Here is a 13,491-nt window from a genome sequence, read left to right as displayed (position 1 = left end):
CCCTGATTGCCAGAGATGATACAAAGAAATCTGAGTTAAAATGTTCTAAAGGAAACTGAACAACTAAACCAGGTGAGAGCAATTTCTTATTTATGCAGAACCTATATTTTTGCCTGTAAACCCTGTGGGTACAGTATTGGGGATGAGATTCCATCTACCCTTGTGTTCTGGGAGACCTTGTAGGGCTGGTCAGTAGAAACTAAATTCAAAGAGGGTTATTCAGGGACTAGGGAGAGGTTGTCCTGATTTCAAAAGTGTCTGTGGCCAGTCAGGGCAAACTGTTGTTTTTTCCCTTTGTAGCTATGAGCAAACAAAAGAAGCGGCCTTCCTTGTGTGCCCTTTTCTCTGAGATTTTTGTAGGAGTACTGATGTGACTTGCATGTGATCATACCACATTGTAGAACTAAAGGTGAGGAATGAAGTCTCTTTATTTCCTGTTTCAATTCATTCTGATGGCATTTGAAATCTTTACTATTGCTCCCATTTCCTGTCCTCCACCCTCTGTAATATCAGACACAGCTACTTTCCTTTCTGATTTGGGAGAACTGGGTGGAACTCCTGGGCTGTGGAGCAGGGGCACAGTTCAGTCTGGTTGACTTGAAGTCTGAAGCCAAGTTTCTAACTGTGATAATAAAAAGCACAGCATTTAGGCTTTTGCCTAATATAAAATTATTTTGAAATTCATTATATCATCTTAGCAATGTTTTGCAATGGAAACAGGCCACCTGTTTATGCATAATTTACTATAGCTTTGCTTTATCTTAACTGCATACAGAACTGTAAGTAAAGGCAGCCTTTGTATTAAAAGCATTTATGTTCAGTCTGTAAGGTGTGAAAAATACCACGATGGCTCATTAACAAATGTTGGATATTAACTTGCCTGGAATAAATGTAAGGAGACCATACAGTATTTATCACAATTACTGTCTGCTGAAAAGAGAGAGAAAATCCAGTTTTACAGGTCTGGGGAATGTCTTTAAGACAGGAGAATAAACAAATGAAGGATGTAGTTCTCAAAATTTCGTCTAGGGCAACTTGGCCAGCAGTATGGCAGCTGGTTGTTATAGTAGCATGCTAATTCGTTTTGAGTTGCACAGTGAAGACTGGTCACTCTGAATCCCAGTGTTTTCTTGAAACAGGAAAGTTCACTTGGCGACTTTGAATTTTAGGCCACACATAAAACAATGTAACCTTGTATTTAGGCTTGTATAGAATATAGAAGATTCCTTTCTCATTAGAGTTTCTCTGTAATTAATTCATCTCTTTGGTATTAATTCCTTGTTATTCTTTTCTTGTATTCTGAATCTACTTAAAGCAAAGGAAATCAGGTCCGACACCTGAAATATTCCCAAACCAGCTTGGGAGAACTGTCATAGTCTGGAAGGTTATATAAGGACTTACATCTCAAGTGTGGGAATACAAATACAAGGCTGTCAAATTCTGGGATTATATGTGCCACTCGCATGCAACACGTTCTTATCAAAATAGTCTTGTTCGAGCCATGTCAGGAACCATTACATTTTTTGCACGTGTCCTTGGTTAAACTTTGTTATCATTGCAGAGTAACTCAGCTCGCCCACTGACGAAATGGAGCACAACTGAATAAACAAGTGAGGACAATGTTTGTTTTTCAGATCCAGGGCTTGCTGATTTCTGAAGTAGCTTGCATTGTTGTGTAGTGCTGCTGAAAGCTGGAACAACGTGAGCTATTTACTTAACCTTGGACCAATTGCTACCCCAACGGAGAAGGAGGGCGAGACACCTTGCAAGCAACCGGTGCCATTTCGGCGGTGATGCCTTGGGCTCTTGGGACTTCCTGGAGCAGAAATCCTGCTGGGCAGCACTCGCTGCGGGGGCTCTGGTCCTGGCGCCCGCTATTCCTCCGTGAGTCAGGTGCGGGCCCTGCGTGTGCAGCGTGGGCTGTAAGAGCAGGGCCCTTACCTGGGGGCGCACGGGGAAGGTGGGGCTCAGCTCCCTGCATAACTGCCTGCGTGGGGCTCCGGAGCCTCCCCGCTCGCTTTCCTTCCTCCCTGCGGTGCCCTGTGCCCCCCAGCCCCGGTGCCGGTGAGCCTGGCGGGGTCCCAGCCCCCCGGCCTGGTGCCGTGAGGAGCCGGGGGGTGCAGCGGGGCCGTGCGGGCACACCTCGTCCCCCTTCCGCAGCCCGAGGCGCTGCGCTGAGCCGGCGGCGCCCCCGGCCCCAGCTGGCCCCGTGTCTCGGCGGCTCCCGGCCGCAGCCCGGCTTCCCCGGGCCCGTGAGGGGGCGCCGCGGCTCCCCGCGGCGGGGTGCGGGGCCCGGCCCGGCCCTCCCGTCCCCTCCCCTCCCCTCCCGTCCCCTCCCCTCCCCTCCCCTCCTCTCCTCTCCCCTCCCTCACGCCCAGGGGCGGGCGCCCGGCACGGCCCCGGCGGCTTCTCCCGGTGAGCGGCGCCCGCGCCGCCCCCTCAGCCCCCTCAGCCTCGGCCCTGAGGAGCCCCGCGGAGGGGCCGCGCCCGGCGGTAAGTGGGTGCCCGCAGCCCCCGGCGGCGTCCTTCCCTTTCTTTCCCTTCCCCTCCCCTCCCCACCTCCCCAGCCGTCCCTTCCCCGGCAGCTTCAGCGCTGTCCCCGCTCCGCGGCGGGGCTCGGGGGCTGAAGTGAGGCGGCTGCGGAGCCCGTCGGGGCTGCCCGCGGCTCGGGCTGCTGCTCGGCCCTCCCCTCAGCCTCGGGTGCTTGGAGGGCTTCGGTGGTTTCCACCCGGGGCTGTCAGCACGGGGGCAGGCAGCTCCCCGCATCATCTCAGCAAGCAGCAGCTTTCGGTTGTCCCTCAGCAGGTCCCACAAAGGCTGGGGAGCGAAGCAGGTTCAGAAGCACCCCTTTGTGTGAGCTGCGTGGATGGCTGGTTACGCCTCAGCTTACTGATGCCCTCGTGCACATGCCGTGCAGCTCCCGGTTATCTATAGATTCCATCCCGTCTTTTCCTTCAGAAAGTTTCAGGCAGGATCTGTGGGGTTTCTGAAGCCGAGCCCCTCTGGGCAGCGCAAGCACAGCACGGTGCCTGGCCCGCATCCTTCTAGGGACAGCCAAGAGCGAAGGTGTGAACGGGAGGGTGGAAGCGTGCGGCAGCTGCTGCTTTGGCTGATCAGTCATGGTAGATAGAGCAAGGGGCTCTTAAGCCACGAGCACCAGCTGCAAAAGGCCCCAGAGTGGCGTGCTCACCTACTTAATGTCTGTAGGGAGATAGGGGGAAGCTCAACTATGATCTTCTGGGGATCATAACCTACTGAAACATCAGTGGGTTTCAAACTTTCCTATGCCTGCCCTTCGTCTCTGCGTAAGAAAAAGTTGCAGGTAGCATGAGCCTGATCACAGCTTGGGGTCAGCGATGTTTCTGTTCTGCAGTCATAATCCTTGAAGGCGCCGCAGGGGCGGGGAGTAGGGGCCCCGATGTTGCGCCAACATGCCGGGCATTGCGGGCTTTCCCCGTGCCCTGGCTGAGGCATTCGCACCAAGCTCATCGCTCAAGCATGCGAGGGCCTTGGGATCAGTTACAGCAGCGGCCCTCACAGCTAGCTGCCTGCTGCTGAGCTGTAATTAGCCACAGAGCTAATGCATTTGGTGTGTACCCTTGAAATGGAGGCTTGGAAACGCAGTCTTTGGTCGTTCAGCACACAGATAATTACTGCAGGGTAAACCTGGGAGGTCAGAAAGGCATCCCTTGAGAGTTGTGTCTACAGCACTGATTCTATAATGAGACTGTGGCCAAACTGATTGCTCAGATGTTTGCTGCGTTTTGTGTCCATTATAGGCACACAGGTAATAACAGCTGCCTGAATTTTCCAACAGAAGAGAATTTGGACTACTGTTGCTTTCTGACTGGAAAAATGTTAGGTGAAAATAAAGATTTGTGGAAATTAGTACCATTGTGTAATTGTGCTGTAAGTCCTTTTATTTGAAAGCAGGGGATAAAAATGACTTGTTTTATGCTCTTGAAATTGTGTAATCTTCTGCAAGATTAAAAAAGAAAAAAAAAATCAGTGGAGATAAGAAGGGTGAAAGAGCAAAACACCTTAATGCTCGTAAGTATCTTGGTTAGTTTTAGCATAAAGCATCAAATAAGAAGACTGTATCAATTGATTTTATTTTTTTTAATCTTCATTTGGGCAGTTTTAGTTCTAAATTGTAGTAATTTCTTGCTAGTAAAAAACAGCTTAGAAGGGAAAATGTTTTACTATGGTCTGTTTCAATGCATATCTCGGGTTTTGCTTGAGCATAGCTATTGCTTTGTGAAGAGAAAGCATGCCAGAGAGGATGCTTCTGAGTTTGGCCAAAGGGGGTTTAGTGATTCAGTTTGTCAGGTGTATTTGAGAAAGTAAAATTATTCATCTCTTACTTCAGTCACTTGAAACTGGTTTCCAAAATAGCTACAGAAGATAGCTTGAGGAAAAAGTTGGTGACAAGCCAAATGATCCTACAGTTTTGTTCTCACCTCAGATTTCTATAATCTTTCTCTTATTCAGTGGTGGATGGATGTTAATCATGGATTCAACATGTGCAGACCAGTCATTGGTTGTCAAATAATTTGGTGCTAATGGACTGATAATTTACCTGCACAGGAAATACTTTTTTGAAAGAACAAATTATACCTTCCTTTCTTCTGCTTCCCTTGAGATGGATTCTGCCACTGTCTTCAGAATATTAATTTCTTATCCCCACAACATGAGCTGCACTAAAAAAGCACTTCTGTGCTGGAGTAAGAACATCTACCTCCTGTGTGCATAAAAGAATGCGTTTAAATCCATACCTTGGATCACACTGGAAAACAGTGATTTCTTAGGGTACATAAGATCTGATTTTATGGTATGACAGAACTTAGGAGCGTGAAGTGATGAGGCAGTAAATGTTTCTGGTGCCAGAAACTGGAACCTGGGAGGTCTGTATTCTATTTCTGGTTTCGCTATGGCTTTGTTACATGGCTGTAGGAAAATAATTTGCATAGTGTTAATAATACCTTGACATCTTGTAATATTTGGGATGCGTAAAAGGTGGAACTATTCTATGAGGTATCATAATGAAAACACAAGTAACGTGAATGCTGAGTAGCAGCTGGCCTTTGTAGTAAAATGCTCAGCACTAGGAATCCTACAGCAGCGAGACAGAAGAGATGGCCCCAGCGTGGGGCGGTTGAGGGAAAGACATGGCAGGCTCTGGGAAAGAGCACAGAAGGCTACGTCCTCTGCAGAGCTTGGTGCAGGCCTCTTAAAGCTCTAGTCTGGTTCAGAATGACCAAAGTTGATTCCCCCTCCCCCCTTCCAGTTTGAATGAATTCTGGGACAGACCCCAAGGGACCGGAAGGGTCCTTGTATGCGATAGAGGTGTTAGCATAAAAAGTGCATCAGAAAACAAAGTTGGTTGTTGCTATTTTCTCTTATCATGAGTGTATGACTGGAATGTATGAATCTATGCGTGTAAATACCTGAGGGGAGGGTGTCAAGGGAATGGAGCCAGACTCTTTTCATTTGTGCCCAGGGACAGGACGAGAGGCAATGGGCACAAACTGAAGCACAGGAGGTGCTCAATATGAGGGAGCACTTCTCAACTGTGAGGGTGACGGAGCACTGGGACAGGCTGCCTAGAGAGGTTGTGGAGTCTTCTGCTCTGGAGATATCCGAAGCCCACTTGGGTGCTATCCTACACAATGTGCTCTGGGTGACCCTGCTTGGCAAGGGGGTTGGGCCAGATGACCTCCAGAGGTCCCTTTCACCCTCGGTCATTCTGTGACTCTGTGACTTCTTTGTCTGAATGTGTCATAGATGAACAACCATCTCCAATTCAGCGGTCAGCTTTCACTGATCAGCCTCAGGGAATCACTATGTGATTAAAGGAAAAAAAATAAAAGGCACTCATTCCCCCTTTAGTACTTGTGCTCCGTGTTTGCAAATGGAGTCCAACAAAAACTGTAGTTTCAATCTTCAACTGTGAAGTTATCTTAGCTTCTGAAGATCAACGTGCAGTGTCTGGGGAGGACTGTGTTTATGACTGAAAAGAATTTTTATTTCAGATGAATTTCAAGTGCATAAAGGTCATCTTTTATTATCTTATTCCCCTTGTGCAGTGTATTTGCTTATGACAATTGTCTGAGATCATCAAGTGTATGATCTATTTTGGGTACCTGCTGACTGTGACTGCTGGGTGAAAGCCAGCGAGAGAAATCTGCAGAAGTAATGAGAGTGGAAGGCAGTGTTAGACACGGGAAACACCAGCGCATCAGAGGTATGACTGGAGTCTGTGGACGCTTTGGAGCAATTTTGCGTTCACTCTTCAGAAATGAGGCTCTAGTCTTGAGTCGGGTGAGTGAATGGGGTCTTGGGTCGCGAGCTTGGAGCTTTGACCTTTGTGGAACAAGGTCAGTAAAAGGGATGAGAATTTTCTGGTTATTTTTGAGAAAATACTATGTGGATTATGTGCATCTGCAGAAGTAGGTGTGTTGTTTGGAGACTGCTGGGAGATGAGTAAAATTGTCAATCAAACAGCCTCTGTGTTCCCAGAGGCATATTGGGTGGGTTCCCCATTCTCAGAACAATGTTTTTAAGGCAATTTCTCTGTCTCTTAGGACAATGTTTTTCTTTTGAGGTGTGTTTGTATACAATGTTATTTATAGCCACGTACCTTGGATTCTGATGAAGGGAGTAGTCAATCTGAGAGATTTACAGTCTTTGGGCAAGTCTCAGCAACATCTCTTCATATGTGGCCAGTTTCATTTGCTTGACTTTCTCATGGGCTCAGAACTTGATCTTGCAAATCAGGATGAGCAAAACAGAATCAGGATGAGTTTGGGATTTTCAGCAAGGCTTGGCTTTGTCTTCTGTTTGCTTCTTCTGAAGTCTGCGGGTGTTGAGCTAGGTTTGCTCCAACACTTCAGAAAATGCCGTTCTGAACAACTGCAAACAAAATGATATAAACTTCATGTGAAGCCAATAGCTTAGAAGTATCCCAGTTATAAATGCTACTGAAGAGTTTATTTACCATAGTTTCAAGGCCCAAGCAGAACTGGTCAATGAGATTTCTCTGGGGATATGAAAGATTGCTTCAGAAATATGGTATTTACTTACAAAGTAGAATTTTAGTTGTTTATTTTGATTGAGAGGAAAGGGACATTTATATCCCAGGCATTAACAAGAAGAATGAAAATAATGAGCAAAGAAGCAGAATGGTTTCTGTGGCTTCACCTTGCAAAACCCTGAAAATACAGGAAAAGTAAGGGTCACTTAGAAAATGTCTGAGAAAATATGGGCAGGGAAAGTGGAAGTGACAAACACCATCGTAAAGCATCCAGCCTAGGCTCGGAAACGGAAGTGTTGATTTCTGCGGTATGCTTCAACAGTGATGTTATTCTGGTCTTCAGTGTCACAACCTGCGCAGTTTCTATTATTTGCTTTAGGTAGCCAGATGAGAGAGACCATCATTAGAGCCAAGTTAAAGGAGGGTTTTGGAACTGGGGCTTGGACAGATTTGTTAATGAAAAATCAATAGGCCTCCCAGCATCTGTCAGAGCCATCACATCTGCAGTGGAGACCTCCAGAAAGGCTGCTGAGGGCATGAAAGATTTTGCCGGGGGTGCTTTGCACCTCCCTCTCCTCCATGAGGTTACCGCAAATGTGTCAGGCGAGGCAAGTCGGCTGGTCGGGGCCATTGGGAGCTCCCTGCCTAATGAATGCCTTGGGAAAGGGAAAGGAGTGAAGGGAAATGAATGGTCACAGAGCCCCCCATGTCTTCTTGTGCTGGGGAAATGGTAGTCCAAAAGGATGCACTGCACAGATACCGAGCGTATGGTGAGACCCATCAAGAAACCACACAAAGCTGTGCTGCGGGAGGGTGGAGGCAGGTAGTGGTGCTGCATGCCTGGTGGAGGGATAGGCATTCTTGATACCCCTTATTGCTACTGCTTTTTGAAAGAGTGAATGTTACTTCTAACCAATATCGGGGTAAGTGTTGGTGTAGTAGCCCCTCTGATTGAGATGAAGCAGTCAAAACATTTATGTTCTAACATGTAGTTTTTGTTAACACCAGCCAAAAAGCATATGTGGAAGAATGAGGAGACTGTTTCCCTTCCTTTGAAGGACTGTACTTGGAAAGGAACTTAATTGATACTCAACATGCCTCCAGTGTGTTAGAAGCCAAAGGCTTAAAGAAAGGGAGCGAGAAAACAAAGCAGCAAGTCTGTTCACTGAGGTGAGTGCATGACAAAAGCTGGGTGCATTTTGACAAGTCTGTTAGATTTTTACAACATATTTGCAGCTTATGATATTTGCTTATAGAGATTGGGAAAAGTCTTAAAAACAAACAAACAAACAAAAAACACAACAAAACAACAACAACAAAAAAGAAAACCATGTGAATTTTCAGCTTGGCAGAAGCCCTGCAATTGCTTTTTGGTACTTTGTCCTATTTTTTAATAAGTCTGATGGTTTATCAAAATAGCTGGCGCTTCTTGCAACACTGAATCGAGTTTGTTTCTTAAAGATCAAAATAGGTCTTTGTTTGCTGGTGAAATATGCTTCTCAGTGTGCCAAAGACTGCTATTTAAAAACAGGAGGGAGCTGTATAAAAAAATACAGAACCTGGAAGTCCCCAGTGCATGTGAAGCAAGAAGCATCTGGGATTCATAAGGAAGTAAGCATTGCTGAGAGTACAAATATGTCGCTAAAGCCCGGAGGCTTTAGCCTGGACAACAGCTGCATGGCTCAATGCAGTTAGATTCAGAGCAGTTATGATATGAGAGGTCTTACAGCTACTTTACTCAGTCTGATTTAAAGAGTGGATGCTGTTTGTGACATTGAGGATAATGCTAGTGTTTATCTACACAGGAAACACTAAATGCTGTAAACTGGTTGGTTGGTTACTGTTAAAATACCTTCTGTAAGCTTAACATATGTACCTGTGTAAGTATATCCCAAGAAATAATGTCTCTGATCTTCTTGTCTTCCAAAAGCAGCAGCTTGTGGATGACCTGCCCCAAAGAAGGTGGTGGGGGACAAGCAAGAAAAATAAATAAATAAAACCACACACACCCCAAAACACATGGAAAGACTGAGTTGATGAACATTGGTATGGAGGGTGTCACACTTGAGCATAATTTTGAAAAATCCACCATTATTCCGTGATCCATGCTTGTATTTCTGGCCAGTTTGTAAAAGGAGTATCATTTGCTGGGCATTGCTTTGTGATCTTCATTGAAGGCTTCATTATTTCTATTGTTGTATCTTCTGTCGACAGTCTAAATGTGGGACCAGACTTATGTTACTCCTGAGAGTTTCCTCATGCCTAGCACTGTAATACATGAGTGTTTGAGTAGCACAGTAAAGGTGAGGACATGCATATATCACAGTGAATTCTTTCTCAGTTTCTCCCTGCCCCCTGCATTTTGGAGCATCATTTCGGGAGCCAGGAATGATCCTTGCTGCCAGAACATCTCCAGGATTTCAATCTGCTGACTTTTGTATAAATAGCAAAGTTTTTTTCCTCTTTCCCTAGCTGCCTCATTCTCTGGTTAGCAAATCTAGAGAAGCTCTCTGCTTTGCAGGCTAACTTTCTTTGTGGAAAAAGCACCCTTCGAGGCAGGTTTAGTTGTTGTTTGTTTAGTATGGCCCAGCATAAGGTATTCCCAGGTCCTCAAATGTACCAGTGTGAGGCTTGTTCTTCCAGACCTCACAGAGCTCGTCAACTTAAAAGGTTATCTTTGGGAAATAAATTGTACTTTTACACAGGGTAATGCATGCAATAAATGCTGCTGCTTCTCTTTTTATTATTTGCAGCATCTAGCATGTAATAGGAGATGTTGTACTGAAAGCTCCCTAGATAGAATCACGGTGTCTTTTTGTAGCTGTGGTCTGCCTGCTGACACTTTGAATGAAGTGTCCTGCAATGCTGATATTTATACAAGCTCTCTTTCATGGACCAAAGATGCTTTATGTCTACAAGTTTGTCACATCATTAATTGTATGTGTATGCTCTCAATTACTTTGGTGAAGGGCACTTCACTTATAGGTGCTCACCTCTGTCTTGAATCAGGCTCTCACTGTTTGGCAGAGACTAATAAATTAATTCCTTTAACCGGTCAACTGTAAGTTCTGACATAAATAAGCTGCAATAGATCCAAAGTGCCTATATCGGAAAAGTTTTTTACCTGTTCTTTGCCCGTTGAAATGTCATGATGAATCTCCTACTTTCTTAATATTCTAGTGGCATCATCTTTGTGCATCAATGAAGAGTCCAAACATGGCTTTGTTCAAGCAACAGAAGGTGGAGGACGTTTATGAAATTGGGGAAGAGCTAGGAAGGTAAGTTTACAAGTGACACCACACTGTTGTAAAAGCTGAAACATGGGGATGTTTGTAGCATCTTAAAACAATGACATGATCAAAGCACTGCATGACAGTCTAAAGCAATTTCAATATATTACAATAGAAACACATCCCTTTCAAAGAAATACACTGTGGATATTTATTATTTTCAGGTTAAGTGTGCTAACTTTTTTTCCTGTTTCCTTTCTTGCAACTAGGACAACAGAAGGTACGTTTACATTGTCTTTTGTGGATAAGTGTCATCTTTGTCTGTGCTTTAGACTGAGTTCACCTGTCTGCTCTCTGAATGAGCTGGGAAGCAGGAAGCCATGCTGCTGTAGTCACAGATGCAGCCCCGTTTATTTGGCTTGTTGTTATGAACAGCGCTGCACAGCCTCCGGCTGGCTCAGAGCACTGACAACATGTTAATATCTGCCTGCAAAGCATTGTGTATGTGTTCCTGAAAAGAATAGTCAATCAAAATTTCAGCGGGACAGGTTAATGCCTTTATATAGCTTTTAATCTATAAAGGCTTATCCACAGGTATTAATTATAGGTGGAGTTAATGGGCTATTGCCAGGCTTAAACACCATGCTGGATTGTGGGCTGGATGACACAGGGCTTCCCCAGTCACTTAGCAACTTACAGTGCTCTGAGTGAAGATAGCTGGTTCCCATGCAGTGTCCAACCCTCCGATGCTTTCTTTTTAACATGCAAATTGTTGAATTAGGGCTCTACAAGTGGTGGCTTCCTTCCCAACATCTGGCAGTTCATTTTTGATAAATGACTGTGTGTGTGCAATTATCCTTTTCCAAGGGCTGATGATTTAGTGACATTAAAACACTTCACTTGAAGCTGTTTCCCAGCCATTTTTTTATTTTTATTTTTTTGGCATTTGCAGCTATTTCATCTTCTGAGTTGTTTGGAGCATTTCTTTATATGTGGGGTGTTTATATTATTTTTCTGCTCTCTTCCATCTCAAGAAAGCCTCAACTCATAAATTTTCCATAGCTGTTTGCTTTTGAGCGATGACTGGTTTTGAGAATATCATCCTGAAAGTGAAAATAAGACAGCAGTGAGCATTAAAAAACTGCAGTGTGAATGCAGCGTGTAGAAGTTGTGCTTTTTTAATATAGGAGGCCCTAGTATGTGGTGTTACAGTAAAATTAATAAAACTAAGAACTGGAAAATGAGTAGTATATTTTTACTTTGGTTGGTGACTTGGTTTTGTAAATTCATTGTCTTTTGTGATGATGAGCTTAACCTTCCCTCTTCAAGGTGACGGTAGATGTCTTGTAGTGAGAAATCCAAGTTGACTTGCTACTGAGGTGTGTAGGCAAAAATGTTCCTGGAAAGACCTGAAGGAAATGGACAAATTGTGAGACCTCTGTTTTTTTTTTGTTTTTTTTTTTTTTTTTTACTTTCCAAGAGCCTTCTAAAGTGTGAGAAAAGGGCAGCAAGACTGGAGTAGCTCCCTAGTTTTGAACACTTGAGTTGTATACTTTACACATTCAAATGAATGCCATGTTACATAATTTCTGCCAGCTTTATTTTCAGTTTGAGATTTTGTGAGGAGCTCTGCAAATGTCTTGTTTCAGCTCTGTGTTATATGTATAGTTTGACCAGGTTATTGAGTCTGTCTCTGAGCAGTAACTACTGATTAGGGCTGGTGATATCTTACTTTGTTGGAAGTAAAATAACAGACTAGACAAGTTCTGGTGAATGAAGTGCTATAAGAATCTTTTTTCAGTGATGACTGATGCCCTTGGAGCCTGTAGAAGCTTCTTATTACTTCAGTATGTTTGTAACAAGCTGTTAGTGCTTGACAGGTACAGGGGGTTAAAAGGGTTTGGTTATTATGATTCTGGCAATGAAAGTCACTTACAAAACAAATCTTTTTAAAGAAAAAGTCATTTACAAGACAAATATTTTTAAACAAACTATGAAGTGTTTGTCCTGTTCATGTCCTCCTAACTGAGTTTGTGACTTCCTGGGAACAAAACTCATCATGAATACAGGCTTAATGCTTGTTCTAGCATGATTCAGTCAGAAGTTAAAATACAGGATCTCATCAACAGGGCCAGTCCCTGATTATCTGAAGGCACGGCACTTAGGAAAGAGGGCTTCTGCTATATACTGTCAATGCTTCTTTGCAAGGCTTCAGTGTATCCTATCTGATGATGAAACTGGAAATTTTCTGATGCTGTGCAGCATTTAAGGTAGCTGCAGCAAAAGCTGTTCAGATCCAGTTACATGATACCCTGCGAACAGCATATTTGTGGACTCCTGAACCAGACCATTTTCAGAACCATTGCAGAGCTAGAGGCGACTCAAAGGATGCTGGAAAAGACGTTGTTTCTCATGCCAAGGCACACTGTGAGGGAAAAATCTGCAGAAAGGGGGAGCAGGTTTTCCATGCTGTAGCTGTATTGTAACTAGCTGCCTAACTTCAGCATTCCCTTAATCTTTCAAATATTAATCTTAGGTTTACACCTCTGTTGCCCAACTTCTCCAGAGGGTACATATAGGAAACAAGAAGTCAGGCATGTGGCATTAGGCAAAAGAAGTTGCTAATGGGCTTGCGTAGTTTTGGCAGCTACACTGGCAGGCAAGTTTAGCACAGCCTACGCTGAATGAGGGAAATACCTTATTACCATGCATGTATTTTTAACGTTACTTCCTGCTAGATAATATCAATTGGTTTGTAAGTATGAAGTCTGTGGGGAATGAGGTTCTCTAGCTATAGCTAAAAGGGGGCCTAAAAAGATGAAGTGCCTCATGGGTAAATTTAGCAAATTTCAACATCGTAAAAAAAGAAAAAACCCTTTTAAAATCTACAGTACAGCATACTGTTAGAATATTGAAATATTTCTAAATGTTTTCTTTTGCAAAATTTATGGTTAGTGAGGGGGGAGTTTCACAATCTGAAAATGTTACAGGAGGATTTATTTAAAGAATCCTCAGTAAAAATAGCTAGTCTAGAAGTCTGGGAAAGTTAGAATGCAATAGAATATAAGGTATTCAGAACCTGTAAAGGTAGTTGAAGATTTTCTTCTTTTTTCCCTTCTCCATAAGGCAGTGGATTATGCAGTTTGGGAGTTATATTATGCAGTCCTCCCAGGCATTTGACGTTATCTCTCCTTGAAGGCATCAAACTGATTTCTGGCAAAATCATTT

At 44.1% G+C, this 13,491-nt stretch overlaps 1 protein-coding gene across 3 annotated transcripts in view; it reads left to right on the top strand.

The window, feature by feature from the left end:
- Window positions 1-2,437: 2,437 nt before the first annotated feature.
- The window catches only part of DAPK2 (death associated protein kinase 2), a 44,379-nt gene continuing 33,325 nt past the window's right edge, over window positions 2,438-13,491 (top strand). For 2 of the 3 annotated variants that reach the window (XM_032195130.1, XM_032195128.1), the window contains exons 1-3: window positions 2,438-2,493; window positions 8,042-8,203; window positions 10,214-10,311. In XM_032195130.1, the coding sequence (XP_032051021.1) occupies window positions 10,235-10,311 (77 nt within the window). In that variant the 5' untranslated portion in view covers window positions 2,438-2,493; window positions 8,042-8,203; window positions 10,214-10,234. Of the gene's footprint in view, window positions 2,494-7,940; window positions 8,204-10,213; window positions 10,312-13,491 lie in introns of those variants that run through there. The other variant, XM_032195129.1, reaches the window with a different exon arrangement.

Source organism: Aythya fuligula, chromosome 11 (assembly GCF_009819795.1).
Source record: "Aythya fuligula isolate bAytFul2 chromosome 11, bAytFul2.pri, whole genome shotgun sequence".
Classification (NCBI taxonomy): Eukaryota; Metazoa; Chordata; class Aves; order Anseriformes; family Anatidae; genus Aythya; species Aythya fuligula.
This window is presented reverse-complemented; position numbering and strand designations above follow the sequence as displayed.